General features: G+C 39.9%; 2 protein-coding genes across 8 annotated transcripts in view; one reads left to right on the top strand and one right to left on the bottom strand.

Moving 5' to 3' along the window:
* lingo1a (leucine rich repeat and Ig domain containing 1a) overlaps positions 1–24,658 on the top strand; it is a 116,292-nt gene that overhangs the window by 73,065 nt on the left and 18,569 nt on the right. Inside the window, exon 1 of one of the 7 annotated variants that reach the window (XM_067435894.1) lies at positions 9,390–9,712. The exons of the other annotated variants lie outside the window; for them this stretch is intronic. The gene's annotated coding sequence lies outside the window, so the exon portion shown is untranslated. Of the gene's footprint in view, positions 1–9,389; positions 9,713–24,658 lie in introns of those variants that run through there. 7 annotated transcript variants of the gene reach the window in all.
* Positions 1,880–2,380, bottom strand: LOC137065036 (uncharacterized). The gene has a single exon (XM_067436602.1). The coding sequence runs from the start codon at positions 2,378–2,380 to the stop codon at positions 1,880–1,882; it is 501 nt and encodes a 166-aa protein (XP_067292703.1).

Below are 24,658 nucleotides of genomic sequence, written 5' to 3'. Positions count from 1 at the left end.
TGAACAATTGCAATTGTTGCTTTAGCTCATTTTAATTATGCAATTTGAACAAGCAGTAAAAAAAAAAATTCAGTATACTTTTCATTTTTGTGTGATTTCAGAAATTTTTCAGTACTTTACAGTCTCAAATATCAGTAATGTAGAGTTGTAGTACTGTAAAATGTCAGTATTATTGTTTTATGATTTCAATTTTGTAGTGTTTCCCTTTACATACTCTTTAGCACAGTAAAATTTCTCTATTATAGAGTTTTGTGGTATGATTTCAGTACTGTAGCATTTTAATAATGTACTATTTCAGTACTTTGCACAATACTGTAAACTGTCATTGCTATAAAGTTTTACCAATATTAAAATGTCAAGTATTATAGCTTTGTTGTTGTGTGATTTCAAAACTATGGCATTATAATACTGTTATATTTCAGTATTTTATCATCTCAAATGTCAGTATTGTAGAGTTTTAGCACTGTAAAATGTCAGTAGTTTAATTGTTGTATGTTTCAGTACTGTAGTGTTTAATACTGTAATATTACAGTACTTCAATGATACTGTAACTTGTCAGTACTGTAGAGTTTTAGCACTGTAAAAATGTTGGAGTTGTGTGATTTCAGTACTGTACAGTTTTAATGCTGTAATATTTCAGTACTTTACAGTCCCAATGCAGTATGTTTTTGCACTGTAGGTTTCATTGAAGTACTTTTAATACTTAATGCTGTAAAATAGTGCAGCAGAGTTTAATAATGTATTACTTCAGTGTTGTGGCTTTTTTGCTGTAGGGTTTCATTATTGTAAGGTTTGAATGCAGAGCACATTCCTTAGAGAACTGCTGCCTCTGATATTTGGGTGAAAATGTGTTTTATGAACTGCAAAATCTGAATTTTATGCTTGTACGTAGGCAGTCAGTGAGTACTGATTATGTAAACCCTAACAATGACCTCATGACCTTCAGTCAGAGGTTACAGGGATTGTGTTCTGTCAGAATTTCCTGAAACGATTCACTGTACTGACAAGGCCTAGAGTTTGACAGCATGTGTTGTAAGACTGAGAAATAAGTGCTTTTGAGACTTAATGTGCAAGAGTGTATGATTTCTTTTGTTCAGATCATTTTAATCATTGAAAGGTCTGGAGGCAGGATTTAAAATGGATTCTCTGGACACAAAACTCTCCATATTATGTTCCGTAACCTGACTGCTGCCCTCAGAGACAGAGAAAAGCAGGTCACTCCAAAACTAGTTCAGGGGTTTTTCCATTCACTGATACCTTGATGAAACATATTTATACAGTTTGTTCCTCTTTCCTGTTCATTTTACAAAATAGTATATTGTCTGTGCTTTTAATTGGCTAATGTGAATTTATCGAAGTTAATATTTCAGATGATTTTAGTCACTGCTTTCTTTAGAATATTATAATATAATGTATTATCAAATGGTAGCTGTGAATATTAAAGTGTTAGTTCACCCAAAAATGAAAATTCTTTCAATAATTACTTATCCTGATGTCGTTCTACACCCGTAAGACCTCCGTTCCTCTTTAGAAATCGTGTTTGACGGTCTGATCACTGTGGTTGGGGGTGTGGTAACTGTGTTAGGTGGTGTGGTCACTGTGTTTTGGGGAGTGATCATTGTGTTTGTGGGAGTGGTCATTGTGTTTGTGGGAGTGGTCATTGTGTTTGGGGGAGTGGCCATTGTGTTTGGGGGAGTGGTCATTGTGTTTGTGGAGTGGCCACTGTTGGGGGAGTGTTCTTTGTGTTTGTGGAGTGGTCATTGTGTTTGGGGGAGTGGTCATTGTGTTTGGGGGAGTGGTCATTGTGTTTGTGGAGTGGCCACTGTTGGGGGTGTGGTCATTGTGTTTGGGGGAGTGGTCATTGTGTTTGGGGGAGTGGTCATTGTGTTTGTGGAGTGGCCACTGTTGGGGGAGTGTTCTTTGTGTTTGTGGAGTGGCCATTGTTGGGGGTGTGGTCATTGTGTTTGGGGGAGTGGTCATTGTGTTTCGGGGTGTGGTCATTGTGTTTGGGGGTGTGGTCATTGTGTTTGGGGGAGTGGTCATTGTGTTTGTGGAGTGGCCACTGTTGGGGGAGTGTTCTTTGTGCTTGTGGAGTGGCCACTGTTGGGGGTGTGGTCATTGTGTTTGGGGGAGTGGTCATTGTGTTTTTGGAGTGGCCACTGTTGGGGGTGTGGTCATTGTGTTTGGGGGAGTGGTCATTGTGTTTGGGGGAGTGGTCATTGTGTTTGTGGAGTGGCCACTGTTGGGGGAGTGTTCTTTGTGTTTGTGGAGTGGCCATTGTTGGGGGTGTGGTCATTGTGTTTGGGGGAGTGGTCATTGTGTTTCGGGGTGTGGTCATTGTGTTTGGGGGTGTGGTCATTGTGTTTGGGGGAGTGGTCATTGTGTTTGTGGAGTGGCCACTGTTGGGGGAGTGTTCTTTGTGCTTGTGGAGTGGCCACTGTTGGGGGTGTGGTCATTGTGTTTGGGGGAGTGGTCATTGTGTTTTTGGAGTGGCCACTGTTGGGGGTGTGGTCATTGTGTTTGTGGAGTGGCCACTGTTGGGGGTGTGGTCATTGTGTTTGGGGGAGTGGTCATTGTGTTTGTGGAGTGGCCACTGTTGGGGGAGTGTTCATTGTGTTTGGGGGAGTGGTCATTGTTTTTGAGGGTGTGGTCACTGTGTTTGGGGGAGTGGTCATTGTGTTTGAGGGTGTGGTCACTGTGTTTGGGGAATGGTCATTGTGTTTGGGGGAGTGGTCATTGTATTCGAGGGTGTGGTCATTGTGTTTGAGGTGTGGTTTATGTGTTTGGGGAGTGGTCATTGTGTTTGGGGGAGTGGTCATTGTATTTGAGGGTGTGGTCACTGTGTTTGGGGGAGTGATCAGTGTTTGGGGAAGTGGTCACTGTGTTTGGCGGTGTGGCCATTAGTTATTTCACCCACATATAATTATAGGCTTTGGCAAGGAATGGGAACTTGTAATTGTGTGTGTGTTGTAATGTCTATAAATAGTTCTTGGTTGTTTTCAAGGGTTATAGCTGTGTATACAGTTCTGTTTACAGTGCTATTTTGTGTTTAATTATGTTTCAGAAATGTGAAATATGTTGTAGTCTAAATCTATTGAGAATAGACAAAAAAAATCTTTTTTTTAAAGTAAAGTGGACATAAGATGAGGTTTGATTTCCTCACTTCACTCATATAATATAAAATAATATAATATTATATAATACAATATTATATTATATTATATAGTTCAAAAATGTGTATTTACCTTCAAATAAAATCAGAAATCAATTTTTCTCAAGTGTAGGCTCTGGCTTTCTCTAGCCATGAACCGATGATCGTAAAATTAGATGCTAGTAATCCTGATAGCCCTTGACTCGGTGTGTGTGTGTGTGATCTAAGTCAGTGTGGGTAGATAGATATGATTGTTACCAGCATAGCAAGAGAATACAGAACAAGAAAATGAGATTTTGTTGGTTCCAGATGAGATGAGTGCTGTGCTGGAAACATCTTTTAAAGTAGCTATTGCTGTCTCTGCACTGCAGCCTGCGGCTGGGAAATGCCATCAGTAATACAAAGAGAAATATCTCAACATAGTGTATTGTGTGTGAGCCCAGCTAAAGTGAGCCAAGCCATTTCTCTCCGCTCCACTCCCCTCCCTCGCCTCCTCGATCTGACAAGCTCAAATCTGATTGGCTGCTTTACGCAAGTTTATGTAGTACTCCTGAAAACGAAGTTGATAAAACTGCTGAGGAAGACCTTTGCTTTTCATATTTGCAAGGTTAGTGCCATCAAATCTTCAAAGTAACCAGAATTTAGTTTGAGATGCCTAGTGGCCAGTAAACTAGTTCACATGAATAACTGTACATCGCGCTTTGTGTTCTAAATTACATTTAGTATTTATTAATGTTGGATGGACAGTAATTCTACAGTCTACAAATTGTTATTTTGTGTGAGTTTTATGCATAACAGTTTCTAAACAAAAACAAAAACTGTGAATTATTATTTGTAAATATACATTTTCACTATTTAAACATTACCACCAGCATATTAATATTTAATAGTGCTGTCAAATTTATTAATTACACCCAAAATAAAAGTTTGTGTTTACATAATATATGTGTGTACGGTGTATATAATGATGTATACAGTATAAATAGTATAAAAACACATGCATATATTTTAAGAAAAACATATATTTAATATTGTGTATTTATACTGTAAATACATAATAATTATACACCGTACACACACACGTATTATGTTAACACAAACTTTTATTTTGGATGTGATAATTATTTTATTATTCAAAAATGATCAGCATATAAATACTGCAATGTCATTATGTTAATTATTATTATTTTTATTTTTTTACTATTATTTTACTATTTAAACATTACCAGCATACCAACACCACTGTGTTATTATATTATGTATTGTTATTATTATTTAATTCTATTTTATTATTTAAACATTACCAGCATAACAATATACCGAGTCATTATATTATTACTTTCTGTTATTAATGGTATTTTTTTATTATTATTATTTTATTTTTGAAACATATTTTTCCAACAACTGCATAGTGACTATTTAAGAGTAGCGTTGAGTATAACAAACTGTTACTTGGTTTCGTAACATGTTGGTCAGATGGTCGGTCAGATGGATGAATCTTGGCCAGAATAGTTTATGCTGCTAGTCAAAAGTCTGGCTATGTGAGACCAGGCCAACATAAGACAATGTGGACAATAATCAAAAGTCTGTGTTTTTTGTCGGCAGAAGCCATTAGTTTCTCTACTAGAGAGTATTGTGTTGGATTCCGTGCGTCATTTTGACCTTTGTAGCCCTGGAAAGAGGCGAGGCGGAGATGGAGAGAGCAAAAGAGCAGGATTATTCTGAAACTGAAAGCCGTTCTGCGTGCAGACAGAGTTTGTGTCACACTGGACTTGTAGATCATATCAAGTGTCGCTCATACGTCAGATTAGGCCTAATATGCGTCTGCCCTCATCACGACGTCCTGTGCCTTACAAACTATTCAGATTTGTCATGCTGTTCCAACATTAACTGCGAAATAAATCATGCGGTTTGGAAGATGCCATTCTGATGTTTGTTTTCTCCAGCTGACGGCTCTATCCCTGTCCGTCTCATTTTCCCCAGTCACAAAGAATCAGCTGGGGACAGCCAACACAGACATCGAGCACCAAATGAGAGTCGAAATAGGCTTTGGCGAGTAAATAAAACATAAAACACAAGTTTTACATGCGTTAAGTTGAAGTTTAAGAATATAGCTCAACTCTCTTTCTGAGTGCTGCGAATGTTTCAAATGAGAGACCGAAACCCTGTACTAGAGAAACCTGTCGCGACTCATTTGTCTTCTAGCCGCTTTTATATCAGTGTAAAATGTACCTTAAGAAATGTATCTAGGATTCCTAAACTCCTAAAAGATGAAGAAAGGTTCTTCTAAATAGAACCTGTCAGGTGCTTTATATAGAAGGTTTGCATTATGGGATCACTTTATGAATTCAGTTTTAATTCATTTCATTTCATTCTTTGTTTTTAATTTTGATTGAATTAATTAAACAGCTCGTAGACATATTCTATCACTAGAAAATAAAACATGAAATTTCCCATTAAACAAAGTATTATGCAAACATTTAAGACATCTCTCCTTATATAGGGAGTGTCATGTTTTCATTTCATACAATAAAGCAACCAAAATGGAAATATTGTCAACAGACATCATGATTGGCTGCCTTTAAATGACATCATTTGACAAATGATTTAGATTAAGGATGTGGAAAGGACAATTTGTAATTTATATATCTTTATATATATCAGTCTTCAGTGTCTTCAGTGCCACATGATCCTTCAGAAATCATTATAATACACTAATATATATATATATATATATATATATATATATGATTTGCGTTGCATTAACTGCAGGGCTTGTTATAGTTCCCCGCAAATTTGAATTTAATTTAAATGATTGTGGGTTACCATTGTGGAGAAGAGTGGAGCATGTGCTTAGGATGTGGACTAAAACAATTAATGTCATAATGGCTTTGCTGGAGGAGCTTTTAATGCTTAGCATCTAAGATGCTAATGTATGCTATTGCTAGCTAAACTTGAGTCAACTAGCTAGTGCAGTATTATAATTTAGTTATGTAACATTCAATAATATGAATTTGAATGCCAGAATCATGTTGTAGAGCCATATACAATTCACTTTGAGACTACTTAATTGAGTGACTTAAAATGCATTGATTCCATGATGTTGAAGTTACATGAAGAAAGTATGTTTGTTTAACGCTATTGATTCATTTGGGACCGATGTACACAATTAAATGTAAATCCAAATCACTTTTTTTCAGTGTATGCTGATGTGGAAGTATCACAGGTCATAAAAGAATATTAAGCAGCATGACTATTTCCAAAATTGATAATAAATCAGCGTATTAGAATGGTTTGACAATAAAAACTGGAGTAATAAGGGCCAATGAAAATTCAGCTTTGCTTAAATTATATTTTAAAGTACATTAAAATACATCGCCATTATTCTAAATTTGTAATAATGTAATAATATTTTACAATATTATTATTATTATTATTATTATTATCAAATAATTGCAGGCTTTATGAGTGTAATTTTTAAACAATAAAAATAGTAATGTTTCATTTGGTCGGTATATAATTTTAATCACCGCTAAACAAATATTTATTTATTCAGAAATAGTGATGGGAAGTCTGGACTTTCCACAAACTGGTTCTTTCAGACCAATCTGTTTACATAATTACACAATGATGCTGCATATACGCAATTCTATTATTAAAGCACACAATAATGACTTGAAACGCTGATGTTTTACATGTCTAAAGCATATATAGTGAATAAACTAAGTCTTAATCAACTCGCTCTTTTACATAAACCATGAGAAACCATGAAAAAACGAACATTATTTTCGTCCCTCATTCTGTTTCCTCAGTTCAGCGTACTGGTGACTCGAGAACTGTTATAACCATTAACCGACTCTTGACTCGAGAGAGAACTGCTATGTAGTGCTGTTGACTCGAGAACTGCTATCAGATCACTGTTCCAATACCTTTTATTGGGATGCTTCATGCTTCTCAGCAAAAGACATCAGACACATACATTTGCCCTTGGCACACAGTTCACTGAAGAAAAAAAGCGTGTGGGATTTACATGATTTCATTGTGTACATCAGTCCCACATGAATCAATTAAGTTAAACAAACATACTTTCTTTATGTTACTTCAACATGGAATGAATGCATTTTAAGTCACTCAATTAAGTAGTCTCAAAGGGAATTGGCTCTGTGACATGATTCATGCATTCACTTTCATATATTCACTAATTCACTTCAATTTCAAATTCATGTTCCTTCCTTAGCTTGCTCAAAAATACATAAAATAACTCTTATACCTATAAAATAACAACATTTACTCTCTCTTGATTAAGCCATGCAAAGCATGCTGGGAACTAACAAGCCAGCCCAAAGCAACACAAAACAATCATGTAATCTCAACACAAACGGATTAAGTAAACTTCAATTTGACTTATTTAAGTGGATTGAACACAATCAAATTAAGTTAGGACAAAATGCATAGCATTTGTGTTACTTAAGCTTATTTTAACTAAGTAAATTGAATAAGCAGTCAAAAAAATGTTAGTGTTATGCATGTAGGACATGCCAGAAAGACTGTTCTCAGTTCAGTTTACAGTTGGACTAACTGGAGCAGTGAATGAAATGGCAAAAACCGGCATGATAGGATCGTATACTCCTAGATATTGTCTCATTTGGAGATGAAGGGACTGTCAGACAAGGATTGAGTAATTTATAGATCTGTACTGACTTGACCCACAAACTGTTTCAGCCAGTTCAGCCAGTTCATTAAAAAGAACCAGTTCAAAAAAACGATTAATTTGCAAACTGGACATTTCAGATCCTGGACACATCTCTCAACCTCTTAAATGATTCAGTTTCACCATCATACGACAGGAAGTTCACTTTGAGAGGCTTGTTAGCTGTGACACACACATTTTAAAGTGTTAAGTGACTCCAATCCTGTAGGTTTAGTCTCTGCATACCCGTGGCGTCTGCAGAAATCTCTCATAACTCATCTGTTAATGCAGCCCAGTCGGAATAAGACCATCGATCCAGGCATACGTCTGTCTGGAAAATCTCCTGAACGCAGCTTTAATCTGATTTATCACGCCGAGAGGAGCTGAAAATCCTGGGCCGCCCATTTACCGAATGCAGTTATGGGTGCGTGTGATGTGCACTGACCCCTATGAATTTAAACAGACAGCTGTTATGTCATGGGAGGCCGTTTGTTTATGCTGCTCACAGCTATTGTGTTCAAACAGCTTCTTCAGGCAGATGCTTAAGGTGCCCGGAAAATGGTTTTTTAGGCAACAGCAGTCTGAGTGAGAGCAATAGTGCCCCCATGACCTCATGTGCGGTACTACAGTCAACAACAGCAAAAGAATGATTATTCTGAACATTTACTTATAAAAAAAAGGGTTGGCACCTTGGTACAAAGAGGGTTTCAGAAGACAATGCCATAGTACTTTAATATTCATCACATAAAAATATGAATTAACTCATTCCTTGAGAAGATTTTCCCATTTTGTGAACTAAGAAAGAAAGTCATACAGGTTTAAGAAGGGTGATGACCAAATTTTCATTTTGGGGAGAACTGTAGACGGATTGCGGTTAAAGTATGTTGGTTTCTGCTGACTACAGAACTGTAGACCAATACATTATTTTGAGTGTTTTTTTTTTTTTTTTTTTTTTTTTTTTTTGTGCTATTTGAGCAAATGGGAACGCAAAAAATAGAAAGGCTATTTCATGTATCGGTACTCTCTCATTCCCCGCATTTGCCATGGGAACAAATACCCTCCAAATACATTGCACACAGAGAAACGGGGTGTCAAAATGTTTTACCACAAAAACTTTCATAGTTGCCCAGTTCCTTAAGGTACATATTTGTACTCTGAGGTACTAATTTTAAAAGGTAAAAGGTTACAAGGTGTCCTTTTAAGGGTGCCCCAGTTGTTAACGTTAACGTTACTCTGTGTAGCTACTTCCGGCCCATTACTAAAAAAGAAACTGTAGTAACTGGATGTTATTGTTGAATTAAAATGTCAAAAGGTTCGTAATACCCATTATATAGTACATTCAGTATCGATGTATTCACAGTATAACTTGATATGTTGGCGGGAAATGTAAAAAACTGCCGTGAGGAAGATCCATTTCTTTCAGTATTTGCGTAAGAATCTCTCTCACCCGCGCGCTTCGCTGCAGTTTATTTGTTCAGAGACATTTCGGAGACTTGCGTTTATGTGTGTGTGCGTGTGCGCGCGCGCGCTCTTGTGTGTGAGGTGCTCTCATTCGGCGCTGGGTGAGTCCAGACTGCAGACCGAATCACTGCTGTGATTTTAATAGGACAGACGGAGGGTATCAGAATATCTGTGCGACTCCTAGAGCTCATCGATCTGCTGAGGAATGAAGAAGATGATGGAGATGAAGATGATGTCTGTGATCCAAAGCTAGTTTATTTGTACGTGCCTATGAGGGATCCTCTGTGATCATATGAAGGGTTTATCATAGACGGATATAAGCACTTTCAGCGGGCTTTTTCTGGACGGATCGTCGCGTTTTATAAGATGAACATGTCCGCGTATGTGTTATTGCAGCGATACATGATGCTGTAAGTTCACAACGCTTCAGATTTAAGTGTGTGCGCGCGCCTGCGCGAGCGTGTGTGTGTGTGTGTGCGCGCGCGCGGGCGATAGGCAAAATGTGATTATGTATCTTACATGTTTAATTATATATTTAGTAATAAGTATTATACATCTTATGCTCTTATATTTCGTGTGTGTGTGTGAGAGAGAGAGAGAGAGAGAGAGAGAGAGAGAGAGAGAGAGAGAGAAATATATTTAATATTCTATAACCTGATTTATAATATGCACCCTTAAATAAAGGTTCCAATATGGGGATTTTCAATATAGCCTAATGTAATTTGTGTTTCCCCAACGAACCATTTAATGACTAGAAAAAACCATTAGTGTGAACATTTAAAGCTGAAGAACCACTGTGAAGAACCTTGTGCGGTTCTTTATGGTAGCTACAATATGTCAATAAAGAACCTTTATTTTTAGAAGTGTAGGTTCTAGTGTAGACTTTTATTTAAGCCATCTATAGGCTATCAATACATAAAATATGAGTTGTTGATATAACATTTTGGTTAAGAGGTAGGCTAATTATCTCAGTCATGTGAATTTGTATTTGGCAGTATGAAGTATTTGACATATGAGGGTGAGAAACAATTTTTTAAATGTATGTAGCCTAGTCTGTACCCTTGATTATAGGGTGCAAATGTTGATACTATTGGAAATCCATGCAGAAAGGTTTTAGAATGGTTGGGAAATGGAGAAGAATCATATAAAAGCCTGTTTGGAGTACTCTAGAATGAGCAGCTGTCTTTAATAAGTACTGTGCCATTCAGTGAAGTTGATTTCTGAATTGATATGATTTGGAAGTGAGGATTTGATGGCAGGTGCTGTGGTATCTCTGTCCACACAGAATATTAAATCAGTCTGGGCAATTTAAACCCAGCTGGCTCGAACTATATTGGTGTGTGTGTGTGTGTGTGTGTGTGTTGTGTGTGTGTTGTGTGTGTGTGTGTGTGTGTGTGTGTGTGTGTGTGTGTGTGTGTGTGTGTGTGTGTGTGTGTGTGTGTGTGTGTGTGTAGGTTATCCGTTATGTCTACTGCTGTTGGATTAGTCCTTCATATAAATCTCACAGGAGCTGAAAGATTTCCCACAGAAATACTGGTCCAAATATCACTTCCTCGGTGCGAGCTATGATTTCAGGGGCCTTGTGAATAGACATTGCGTACACATAAAACTTGGAACGCAGAGTGCATTCGCCATTTGTTACGCCCACCTGGGCATTTGTAAAAAGCAAGGCTTGACATAACAATGTGCTCACCATCATGTAAACGTTTGACTCTGTGCATTTACTCTCTCCAGTGACGAAAAAAATAATGTGCGTTTCATTGTGATCGCTGGTTTTACAAATGTAATCAGTGTGATCGACGGCACTCGTGGTGCAATAAAGGCACCGGCGGAGAATCAATTCGCTTTGTGTCAACGGAAATGCACCTTCATTACTCCAGTGTGCAAATAATATGATGTGCAAATAGGTACGACCGGTGTCTTTGTGTCAGGGCCTGGATGAATCTCTGATTCGTAGGGCTTATTTGATGGTAGATGCTTTCTGGCTTTAAACTCAAGCTGTGTGATTGGGCCTCCTGATGACCACGTTTGCAGCACCGTGTGATGTTATTTCATCTGTATAGCCAACAAGGTGACCGTGTGTTATTTTTCTATTCCCCCAACTCCCAGGATACCCAGCATCTGACTGCAATCACCAATCCTCAGAGAGAAAGGGGTCATTTACATGTAATACTTTACCAGTAAATGTAAATTCTGTCGTTGTTTACTCGCCCCAATGTCGTTCTAAACCCATACAGCTTGCTTTTGTGGGTCACTAAAGGTGGAGGACAAAAAAACGAAGCTTTCGAGCTTTATAAAAAGGTTCCATATGATTTGTGTGCTATACCAAACGGGGGTGTTCGCTGTTATTTCATCAAATAAGCATTTTCAGTGAACAGTTCTTATACTTCACCGCTGGCAAAATGGGCTTTCAGTAAAACTTGGCTGCCTGTACAGTAGAAAGGGGCGACAGTGGCTCAGTGGTTTATGTCGGTTGTCTATAAACCAGAAGGTTGGTGGTTCAATCCCTGGTTCCACCTGACAGAGTGTAGAGGAGAGATGTCCATGAGCAAGACACCTAACCCCAGCTGAGCTGCGTGGGGCCCTGCATGGCTGACACCATGCAATGAAATGAGTTAATGAATGAGTTAAAGGGTTAGTTCACCCAAAAATGAAAATGATTTCATTAATTACTCACTCTCATGTCGTTGGACACCCGTAACACCTTCGTTCATCTTCGGAACACAAATGAAGATATTTTTGTTGAAAGCTGATGGCTGAGAAAGGCTTCAGAAAGGCCTCCATTGGCATTCAGTACATTTCCACTGACCCACTCACAAGACCCATAAAGGCACTAAAGACGTCATTACAAAGTCCATCTCACTACAGTGGCTGTACAATAATTCTACGAAGCGACCAGAATAGTTTTTGTGCGCAAAAAAATCGAAATAATGACTTTATCCGCCAAGTTATTGTCTTCTGTGTAGGTCTCTGACGTGAACTCACCTGGAACGCTCCTCCTCTTCCGGGTCATGTATTCGGCAGAGCTGCGTCATATTCTCGCGAATGCGCAGATTTCGCGTCAATAACTTGGTGGATAAAGTCGTTATTTCGATTTTTGTGCATTTTCATTTTTGGGTGAACTAACCCTTTAATGTGAGGCAATATCTAAAGCGGTATGTTTGGTGGCCATCGTTCTGCGCTATATAAATGCTGTCCATTTACAATTTAGAAAGGCGAAAAAACTTAGGTGTGGTCTACTGTGCCTGCATTGAGAAAACAGAGGCTGGGGTCCTTCCTTTCGCCAAATTGGTAGGAAAATTTCATCACCCATAATGCACTGGCACGTTAACATTTAGTCACGTTAGTGTAGACTGTAAAAAAAGGCGGACGACACACCTTCCAGCTTCCGTTGTTGATAAGTAAAGGCACCAATCTCCCAATATGGTGCTGAGTCTGCGCATTAGTGAGCAAGATCTGGAGCCGTGGTATCAAGGCCCCACCCACACTCCCACAGAATCCGTTAGTTAACGCCCGGTCATGCATAGGGGACAAAAATACCGTCATATACTGCAAAACCGATATCATTTAGAAAAATACAGTGACATAAATGTTTGGTCATACCGCCCAGCACTAATTTAAATATGTCAACGCTTATTGATCACTGGTGGGAATATTGTTTCAGAATAAATTATATTTACAAAAAAAAAATATATATATATATATATATATATATATATATAAAATTCCTGACAGGCAATTTTTTGTATTTGGTTGGACAAGTGAATGACAGATTTAGTTGTCCGAAAGACAAGCACATGAAAAGGCGAAATGTCGAGTCCTGAGCATGATAAAAAAAAAAAAAAGTACCTAAAATGGCAGAAACCATCTTTGGAAAAAAAATCTTTGAAGTGTAATTTGATTGTTTAGTATGTCTCATGTCCCATTCAATTATATAGAGACTGAAAACTGCCGTTTTACTGGAGTAGATGGCATTTACATTAAGTACAAATATATTGCCTTGTTTACTCAACATTTGGTTGGGCAAAACAATTATGGAAAACCACAGAACCATTTACAGCGGCAATAGTGTAAGGCACATGGCATCAAGTTTTGATGCAAATCGACCCGAGGTTCAAACCGCCCTTTGCCGACCTTGCTTCACTCCCTTTTTCCTTCACATATCAAATGTAATAAAAATAAGGAAAATATTAGAAAAGTGAAATCAGTTTATCAGTTAGGGGTTGGTAAACAGACATGTGCTGATTTGGAGACGATAAGAGTGAGTGAGTCCAATTTCATTGGTCTTAAAAAGTGGGTGGGTGTTGTGAACACATACAGTGTTCCGATGGCCATGGTTCCATCTAATCCCCCGAAGCGAAATGCTGTCGCATATAGATTATAAGAAAGCTGTTAGAGCAAACATACAGTACAAGTAGATATACAGTACGATACTGTTTTCAGTGATAAAACTACCCCTAATTAGTGTTCTGTTAATAACCCTCTACTGATCTGACTGTCTGTGGGCAGGGATAAAAAAATGTAGAAGTTACCAACATTGTAACGATACAAAATGGGTTGAAAATCCAAAATGAGTTTAAAGGTGTCATGAACTGGTTTTTTTCATATACTGTTGCCTGAGGTCAACAAATGATGTTTTTGTGGTTTTTACATTCAAAAACATCATAACTAATAAGTAATAGGCTATTTTCTACACTGGTTTTGAGGCTCTCTCCAAAACGCTGGGTTTTGATGGGTGTGCTGCACTGGAGAGTTGGAAGTAACGTGCTCGTCTGTGCCCTTCAAATGTCAAGTCAAGAGAGAGTGAACAGTGCAGATAAAGAAAGGAATATTATTTCACTATCTGACTTACGTTTTGGTAGCCCGTCTGGAAAACACACATCCCCGGGACGTTGGGCTTTGCGAGCCCATGCCCAACTGTCTGTCTGTCTGTCTGAGTCCAGCGTGCTAAAGGTATGTTCAGTTAGACACTTACACATAATCAAAACAATCTATAAAAATGCAGTACTATTACATATAAAACATACTTTTTACTTGTGTTGCACCATTCCTGTCAGATCCAATATAGAAGGCAAAGCATTGTGTTTTAATCTCAATGTCTGCAAATCCAGTGTCGACCTGAGACTTGTTTACAAACGATTTCACGTACATTGTCTTCCCCATGTGAGCTGGAACTTCATTAAAAATAAAGTTCAATCACGCATTCCTAATATCCAAAGGAATATTGAATAGGATCCAAAGGAAGCTTATGCAGCGACTGTGTTCTTTCACAACCAGGTATAGCTCAATATCTTGCTATCTTCTTCGCAGGTCCATAAGTCGGTGGGCGGGGCTACTGAATTAGATGTGCTTATTACTCTGTAGAGGCGTGTTTCGTCACGCGATGACGTAAAGATGCGCAAACGATCGCTTTCTGGGCCTGGTGTCTATAAAAGCTTTTCTTTGACTAACAAGGAAGTTTTTAGCTCTGAGACTTACAGGATAATATTATATTACCATGACCTTTTCTATATCAAAAGCTCAAGGGAAAGTTGATTCCTCAATTTATCACCCCTTTAAACAGCAGTGTAAAAAATTATGCAGATGAGTGGGAGGGGCATGTGAAGGGGAGGAGTTTGTGCCTTTAGCCCCGTTGACACCAAAATTACCCAGAACAATTTGTCCCAGGAACTTTTTTCCAGGAACTCGTTTTTCCCTCAGAACTGTTGCTGTCTGCGTTTCCATTCCGGTCTAAAGTACCTGAAGATTAGTCCAGAGACGTAGGACTGCGGACAACTTTCCAGAGCCCACTGAATCTCGTCTTCTGCAAATAAACTAAGTAAATAAGCCAAATTGGTCCATCGTTCATATGTTTAAAACTCTTACTGCACGCACCAGTGATGCGCGGGTTGATCCAAAATGAGCGGGTGTCTGCCGTCACCCGCGGGTACCCACGGTTACGAGTCATCCAAAAATATTTTGGGTCACGGTCGGTCTGGTCGTTTGAAATAATGAAATAAAGATGACGCGGGACAAAATGCCGATTTCCCAACACGTTAAACTGAGCAATGCCATTGTATCATTTTAACAGGCTATACTTTTAAACGCATATAGCACAGTATGTCCAACACGATCACATGGTAATGCGTATCAATAGTACAAGTGTGCAATCTCGTGGAATGTATATGCCAAAATGAGTTTGGATTGCATATGCTACTCAGTTTTTCACGTGCATATGATACGCACTATGTCGTGTACGCTCTTGGGTAGGATGGGGGTGGTGGGGTGGATGGTTTGTGCGTATAATACGTCATAAAGTGCGTATCATATGCACGGGAAAAAACGTGTGCATAAAACTCATTTTGACATATACATTCCAGGGTGGGATTTTTGTTGGGAAAGTCGGGGGAGAAACGCACACTTCAATCAGACTGGATTAACACATTCAGCATCTGTTAAGAAAACGAAACGAAATAAATGAATAAATCAAGCCTTTGTTACATAGCATTAGGCTATATCATACAGCATCCAGAAAAAGAACAGTTTGCGACTTTCGCACTTTTCCCAAAGTGGGCTTTCTCTCAGTTGACCTGCTGATGAATTCTCCAAGCAGGGTCGAAACATAAACATCTCGTAACATCATCAATAATATGCATCTAGACAACTGAAATGGACAATAATGGGCCGCCTCAAGAACTGCCTGCTCTCGCCACCACACCTCTAAGCGCACGTCAGGGCCTGAAACATTTCTCCTCCACAGGCTGGATTAATGGAGATTACGCCAGAGAGCATTTACTAATCAAAAATGCGGGTCAGGAAAGATGGTCGGGTACAATATTTTCTTCTCTTTTTTTGCGGCCCGAGTTGCGGGCGGGTTATTTGAAAACGTCGGTCGGGTGCGGGTTGTTTCTACATGGACCCGCGCATCACTGGCACGCACCACAACTGACTTTTAAGTTGACATAAAATGCTGGATGAGCTCAACCAATCAGCATGTTCAGTGCCTAAGTCCCACCCCCGGAAATTCCTGAACTTTGAAAAAGTACTACTTCGCAAGCTGGGCCGTTTTAGGGGGAAATATTTACCCGAAACTTCATTTAAGCCCCGGTTCCTGCGGTCGAAATACATAGAGTACCACCCCAAAGTCCCTGGTTCCTGGGAAAAGTTCCCCTGGTAAAAACGCGGCTATTGTGTCTTCTGGCTGGCTGAATGATTACTTCATGTGTCGCACACACACGCTCATTTACCCCTGGCTCTTTAAAGTCAAATCACTTAGAGTCTCATTGTCAGAGCGAGAGAGAGAAATAGAGCAGCTTACCGTAATCTTTAAATGAAATGCTTTTTGCCCAGGAGAAAAGCCCCTCTGAATAACTATTATTTTATCCATTAGTTTTGCATTAGTTTCCTGAAATTTAAATTGCTGTCTGTTTAGCGAACAGTGAGGGATGGTGCATCCAAATTAAATTATTTTGAAAATCAGGATTTTTGCCCGTGCGTTGTCAAAGGACTCTTCCCTCTCTTCATTGTTAAGTTAGTGATATTCTCCAGCGAATGTTTAATGCTGCAGCCTCATATAACGCTTTAAAAAGACATTACGTCCAGTTCAAGACGTCTCCATAAAGCAACATGAAACTGCATTTATGTATGATACATGAACGCTGGGTTGGTGTTTTTATGATGACTCGGAGGATGTTCTGGAAATGAATTGGCAGTAACGAGCCAGCAGAGCTCATTAGTGTTGCAGGGAGAAGATGCTCTAGGCCTGCTGAGTAAATGTTAATCACAATGGAAGACTCTATGGGAACGACTTGGAAATGTCAGGTAGTCGTGCGGCGGAGCCTGGGTTTGTGGGTGGTGCTCGTGTTGTGGATGTGTGTTTTTTGGTCTGTCTGTGGGCAGTGCCGGTATTTTGACTGGGTGGTAAAACTTAATCAGTGTCATATAGGCAAAAAATCTCAGATGACAAATAGCTGAGAATTAATTTATTAACACAAAACCTACCTAGTCATTTTGATTTTGGGTGTTTTGTTAAAAAATATATGTAATTATATTTATTTTAATTAATAAATAATATACAATAAAATAATAATATAAATAAAATGCAGTATTATTATTATTATTATTTAGAATATGAGTCTGAAACTGCTCCATTGGGCTGTGATTATGGTGTGCGTTTCAACCGAACCAGGAAAGACCTCAATTGGATAGACCAACAACCAATCAGAGCAACGGAGCGACGCGTAACGTTATTTACCAAATGTCAACAGAGCTCAACTGCACTGTGTTGCCAAGTCTGCGGTTTCCTCGCGGGTTGTTTTCTATGTTCGCGGGTTGAAGCGACTATAATGTGATATATAGACCCAGGAATGCGAAGTTTAGCAGGCAACCTTGCCAAAATAACACATTTTACCCCCCGAACGCCATTTTTTCCGGAGAATCCTCCCGAAAAGCTATTGTTTTGGGCTATAAGTTGGTGGGTTTTTTGTGAAAACGTGGCAACCCTGTCTCCACGTGCACTGGAGTAAACAATCTTTGCGGTGTTGTAGAAGAAAAATATTTAAAGTGGGGGTGAAATGCTGTTTCATGCATACTGAGCTTTTTACACTGTTAAAGACTTGGATTCCCATCCTAAACATAGAAAAAGTTTCAAAAACTAATGTTGGACGTTTGATAGAGTATTTCTGTGTCAAAAATACTCCTTCCGGTTTCACACAAGTTTCGGAGAGTTTTTTTCGAGTATGGGTCTACTTGACGTTAATAGATCGGAAGGTCCTTGTATGGGCCGTACGGGCTCTTCTCCCGGTAGCGTGCGCGCGCGCGTCACTAGCGCGAGAGAGGAAATGCACGCTGTAAACAGTAAACTGCTCTCAGCTGCAGATCCAGTCGTCCGTGAACACTATTGTCGGTTATAGTCCGCGCCGCGCTCCACTTCATTCCTCCACTTTGACATTAAGCGACTTCAACGCTTCAGCACAGCATTCCGGGAAGGCAGCGCTGCATTTGAACCGATTTGAACGCAGAAATGCTTCAGTCGCATCGCAAAGTGGATCTCCACACTCCAAGAAGTGTGTTTTTGACGGAGCCGTCCCAGCAATAAAGGTTCGGTCCTGCTTTGGAAGCAGCCGGTAAGTAAAACTGCTTCAAATGTCTGTGCTGTGCTTATCGTCGCGTATGTAAACATCAATAAACGTCACGATCGCGTGCTTCGTCGTTCAAATGCACTAACGGACTTCATTGCTGTTCTATGTAACTTATAACGTTACACTACTCTGACGAGCAAAACCGTTTTGCTTGCTACTAAGGTTTGGTCGCATACAATAGTCCATAAACCGAATCATGTCATGTTGACAGGCCTCTAAATACAGTACATACCACAGAGACGGACGTCCTGCTGTTGCTGTTTCTATTTCAGCCTCCGAATTAGATTCTGGATCATATCTATTAGCTGAGATGGCGAAGGGTTTCTCCACGCTTGAGGACGTCACCGCTTTGCGCATATGTCATTCTTTAGCTCCGCCCACACGATACGCCTCCAGGCGCTCGTTTTTTTCCAGAAAGACTCGGTACAGCCCATATTTCTTTTACAAATATAATAAAACGAAAGACTTTTCGGAGATATGAAGGATGCAATACTACTCTATAGGTACTCAAGATTGACATGAGATTGACTGAAAGTGTTTCACCCCCCCTTTAAGGATTCAAAGAGCATACTTACCAACAAGATCATCATTTCAGAAAGAAATAGTGAAGGTGAATTGCATATACGGACAAGTAGTGTTGTCAAAAGCATCGACCTTGATACTAAATCGATACTGAAATGTTAAAAATGTGACGCTTCGAGCGCTGTTGAGCTGGAATCGTAAACACCTCTGACTGGTCATTGTGCTCACACGCTCGTCGGATGTGCCTGTGATTGGCTACAATGATCAACGCACGGCAGCGGTTTGAAAGAACACGGAAGTGTTTGAAAGTGTTTTGAAAGCGGAGCATTTGAAAGCACAAGTCGGCGTAAACCAGCGGACCGGTTGGCTGATAGACGCCTGCATTCAAACGCTCTGTGTGTGTATCTGTGCAAGTGCTCTGTGAAAAGTGTCATTGATTTATATTTCCAACATGTTTGTGAAGCGCTGATCGTAGTAGCCAATCACAGGTGGGTGGATGGATGGATGGATGGATGGATGGATGGATGGATGGATGGATGGATGGATGGATGGATGGATGGATGGATGGATGGATGGATGGATGGATAGATAGATAGATAGATAGATAGATAGATAGATTGATAGATAGATAGATAGATAGATAGATAGATAGATAGATAGATAGATAGATAGATAGATAGATAGATAGATTGATTGATTGATTGATTGATCACTGAAGGCAGTATTATAATGTATTGTTAATGTGGAGCTTCTATTATGTCTGTGGGCGGGGCTTCTGTTGGCATGCAAATCTGAGGTAGAGAGTATAAGCATTTAAATAGTCATAGCCGAGTATTTTTAAGTTTGCATCTCCTTGTGTTGGAGACCAGAGTTCTGTGTGTGTGTGTGTGTGTGTGTGTGTGTGTGTGTGTGTGTGTGTGTGTGTGTGTGTGTGTGCGTGCGTGCGTGCGTGCGTGCGTGCGTGCGTGCGTGCGTGCGTGCGTGCGTGCGTGCGTGCGTGCGTGCGTGCGTGCGTGCGTGCGTGCGTGCGTGCGTGCGTGTGTGTGCGTGTGTGCGTGCGTGTGTGTGTTTAATCAGTATTCTTCTCAGGCCAGTAGATCGATGGAAGCTCAGCAGCTGGTTTTGCTTGCTGAATGAGATGGCAACACCCATCAGGTTTGTGTGTGTGTGTGCGTGTGTGTGCGCGTGTGTGTGTGCATGTACGTGTGTGAGCGTACACTATTGCGTATGTTTGTGTGTGTATCTTCGAGGTGTTTTGTGAGCTGAGTGGTCTGAGTGGTCATAAATTCTTCGGGACAGTCGAGTCGTGCAGTAATGCTGCTTAAAGCTCCGATCAAGGTGTGTTGAAGAGGCTGAGGTAAGCATTCCCAGGCTAACGCTTTGTTTAATTGGATTTGTTTATTCATCAGCAGTCCTGTTGGATTTACTGGGTGAGGTAAGTATGCCGATAGCACCAGCAGTTAGCCCAGATCTGCACGAGAGTATCAGCTCAGATAATTCATGTTTCCAGGAAAATCACAACCTTTACTAAGCCCCGCCTTTAAAACATTACTGACACATCCTGCCATAGTAACTGTTGCCACCTGCCATTTTCTATTGCTCATTACTATTCAAAAGTTTGGGCTCAGTAACAATGAAGGATTTCTGATTATTTTCAATGCATAATAGTTTTGAGGAAACAAAGATACATTTTATTCAGGATTAATTTTTTTATATTTATGAATATTTCTGGTCATATCTTCAGCATTATTTTTAATTAAAATTATTGAATTTTTTGCTTTGTGTTTGATTTCGGTGATGAAATTAAGCTTTGATTTACTGATGAACACTAGTGCATATCGTATTGTATTCTAATGGTGAAAGCGGCCCATTGCATTGATGCACAGTGTACTGTTAACCTATGTAGATGCCTATGAAGTGTGTAAGTGTGTGTTTTGCGGTTCTGTAGAATTGATTTACGTTGTTGATTCTCCTCTCTGAATCATTCAGATCAATCGGCAGCGACTAAAATAGAAAGCGAGCTGGGGTTGGTGTTCTGAAGACAGGAAAAGAGCGATGTAGAGGCGGTGGAGTTGCCGAGGTCATGTGATCTCAGCCGAGGGTTTGTGTTTCAGGAGACGATGAGTGTGCGGCATTCAGCAGACGCCTGGAGACAGAACACGATTCATGAGCTTGAATGAGAGAGACAAAAAACAGTTGGTGAAAACGGAGCTGTGTGTGTGTGTGTGTGTGTGTGTGTGTGTGTGTGTGTGTGTGTGTGTGTGTGTGTGTGTGTGTGTGTGTGTGTGTGTGTGTGTGTGTGTGTGTGTGTGTGTGTGTGTGTGTGTGTGTGTGTGTGATCCATGGAACCCAGTGTTAAAGAGGAAAAAGAAAGGAGGGGGTGTGGTTGTGCTCCATTTCCAGATAGATATAGAGACGATGATACAGCTAACATCACAGACAGGAAGCTTGTTGATGGATGACGTTGTGATATAAAGAGTCTCTCCATATTGGAGCCGAAGCATAGTTCAATTTCCACTACACAAACTCCCTGATGGATTCGCAGGAAGACTATCAGCTCTGTGAACCGCATCCCTGCCGGAACCAACCCGGGTCACACCAGCTTAAAGGAGTATTCTGACTTTGATTGAGCTGTAACGATTCGGAATGGCATTCCGGCACCTTTGACTCCAAAAATACAAATATTGGCAGATTTTTCTGCTGTTTGTCAAACACTGAAGCAGTTTATTTTGCAGGTCTAAGATTATCTACCAAGACAGCCTACCAGGGTGAACACAATAAACGACCAGCTAGAAAGCTGGCTCCCGCTTTGAGCTAGTTTCAGCTAGGATTGTCTAGAGTTCAAGGAATGTCGATCGATGCCGATCAATACCGTTGATGGGCATCGAGGCATTAACATGTTCGGCAGTAGGAGATTCTGATCTAAACGCCTCGCGCTGAATGTGTGATTTCGCACAATTGTGTTGATGTCTCGGACGTCGTTCCCTGTTTTTAGTGATGCAGGACTGACTGTATTTCATCTAATCAAACCCTGAGAGTGAATCAGGCGGTACAGCATGAATTTAAAAGAGCTCTCTAAAATGACACACTGTAATGAGTCCTCTCTGACAAGAAACGTTATTAAGGAAAAGTGCGTGTGTGTGTGTGTGTGTGTGTGTGTGTGTGTGTGTGTGTGTGTGTGTGTGTGTGTGTGTGTGTGTGTGTGTGTGTGTGTGTGTGTGTGTGTGTGTGTGTGTGGATGAAGAGCCTGTGAACAAAACTAAATCAATATCTTTGTATTATCTTTGAGTTTATCTGGGCCATCAATAGAGTAGAATAGAATAGAAATTATCTTTAATGTTACATTACTGGAAACTTTTGGAGTTTCTATGCAGCTATATGCAGCATATGAATGTACTACATTATGCTTTCGATATAATTCAATATACAAGATAAAAAATCATACAATGGGCCTCATTCAAAAGCAAATTTTGTGTATATTTTTAAAACTATTCCTGTTAAAATGACTTTAAGAATGATTCGCACAGAAATGTGGTTTATGAATTGTGTCATATACAATATAGTACAGACAGTTTGTAAGCACTTCTTCAGACTGACAGTTAAAAAGATTATAATCTTGTGGATGAATGACAATCTCTTTAATTTAACAAATCCACTCAACCTTATTCAAAGGGACAGCTCACCCAAAAATGTCATTTGGGCTCACCCTCATGTCATTGCAAACTTCTATGACTTTCTGTCTACTTGCTTGCCTATATTATATTTGCAAATAATTTGTTGGGTGTGTGTGTGTGTGTGTGTGTGTGTATACACTCACCTAAAGGATCCTGTGATAAAGGAAAAACATCCAGTATGCGGCAGTCCTGTGGGTGAAAATGCCTTGTTGATGCTAGAGGTCAGAGGAGAATGGGCCGACTGATTCAAGCTGATAGAAGAGCAACTTTGACTGAAATAACCACTCGTTACAACCGAGGTATGCACCAAAGCATTTGTGAAGCCACAACAGCAGAAGACCCCACCGGGTACCACTCATCTCCACTACAAATAGGAAAAAGAGGCTGCAATTTGTACCAGCTCACCAAAATTGGACAGTTGAAGACTGGAAAAATGTTGCCTGATCTGATGAGTCTCGATTTCTGTTGAGACATTCAGATGGTAGTGTCAGAATTTGGCGTAAACAGAATGAGAACATGGATCCATCATGCCTTGTTACCACTCTGCAGGCTAGTGGTGGTGGTGTAATGGTGTGGGGGATGTTTTCTTGGCACGCTTTAGGCCCCTTAGTGACAGTTGGGCATCGTTTAAATGCCACGGCCTACCTGAGCATTGTTTCTGACCATGTCCATCCCTTTATGACCACCATGTACCCATCCTCTGATGGCTACTTCCAGCAGGATAATGCACCATGTCACAAAGCTCAAATCATTTCAAATTGGTTTCTTGAACATGACAATGAGTTCACTGTACTAAAATGGCCCTCACAGTCACCAGATCTCAACCCAATAGAGCATCTTTGGGATGTGGTGGAATGGGAGCTTCGTGCCCTGGATGTGTATCCCACGAATCTACCTTAAATGCAAGATGCTATCCTATCAATATGGGCCAACATTTCTAAAGAATGCTTTCAGCACCTTGTTGAAACACAGCCACGTAGAATTAAGGCAGTTGTGAAGGCGAAAGGGGGTCAAACACAGTATTAGTATGGTGTTCCTAATAATCCTTTGGGTGAGTGTATGTATATTCATGTATATGTGTATGTATATTTAATAGAGTGAAATGATGAAATTTCAGTTCTAGCACTATATGCACTTTATAAGGCCTGACCTGAGCATACCATCGATCATTAATTTAAACCTTCTATCTGTCTTTTTAACTTGACATTTTAAGTGTTCGTCCTCTAGTTGGGACCATCACTTACAAGCGTGTATGGTTTTAAAATACTTAGCTGAGGAGTTTCTAGACTGAATGACGCCGAAATGACAGTGTTTTATGATTTATGGTCCTGAGTGTTGACTCTGACTCTCTGTGGTATTCTGCTTCCTGGTCAGTTTGAATGAGTCATTGCGGTATGATTAGCTCCCAGTTCCTACATACTCTAAGACGGAAATGGCCTTTCAGATCTTCACCCATACAATTTTACTTGGGTTATAAATGTAGAAGTCCAAACCAAGCTGCTCTTTTCCATATTACGAAGATAGTTCAGTGGCTGTCAAGCTCCAAAATGTGAATGATGACTTAATTTTGTCTTAGACTTACCTTAGCAACCCAAAGTATGTAGACTTAGCTACCATTTATTCTTAAACTTTTGTGAAATGATTTCAATTTGTTGGAGAAAATGTCTTTTTAGAGTCATAAGGAGAGCACCAATAGCTACAGAAACCTCAAATTATATCTGATCAAGTCTGAAATTGTGCTTTGAACCGGTAATAACGCTCTGTGTGCAGGAGGAGGGGGAGGCCAAGAGATGGGATGCACAAATGCATGCTGGGAAATTGATTGTTTGTATTGCATCTGCCAAACAGAGACGTTAAGACTGAGATGAGTGCTGTCAGTCTGATGCATCATGGGCAAATTCACATGCACATAAGCAGCAGGTTTCCCTCTTTAACTCCCGCATACTGAGACCACTTGACCCCCACTGACCCCTCCTATCAGCATTGATGGAGAAAAGAATCAGTAAAATTGTGAAGTTTTATTACAGTTCCAAATAACTGT

The sequence above is a fragment of the Pseudorasbora parva genome, chromosome 25 (assembly GCF_024679245.1).
Source record: "Pseudorasbora parva isolate DD20220531a chromosome 25, ASM2467924v1, whole genome shotgun sequence".
In the NCBI taxonomy this organism is placed as follows: domain Eukaryota; kingdom Metazoa; phylum Chordata; class Actinopteri; order Cypriniformes; family Gobionidae; genus Pseudorasbora; species Pseudorasbora parva.
Note: the sequence above shows the minus strand (reverse complement) of the source record. Positions and strands in the feature narration are given on the sequence as shown.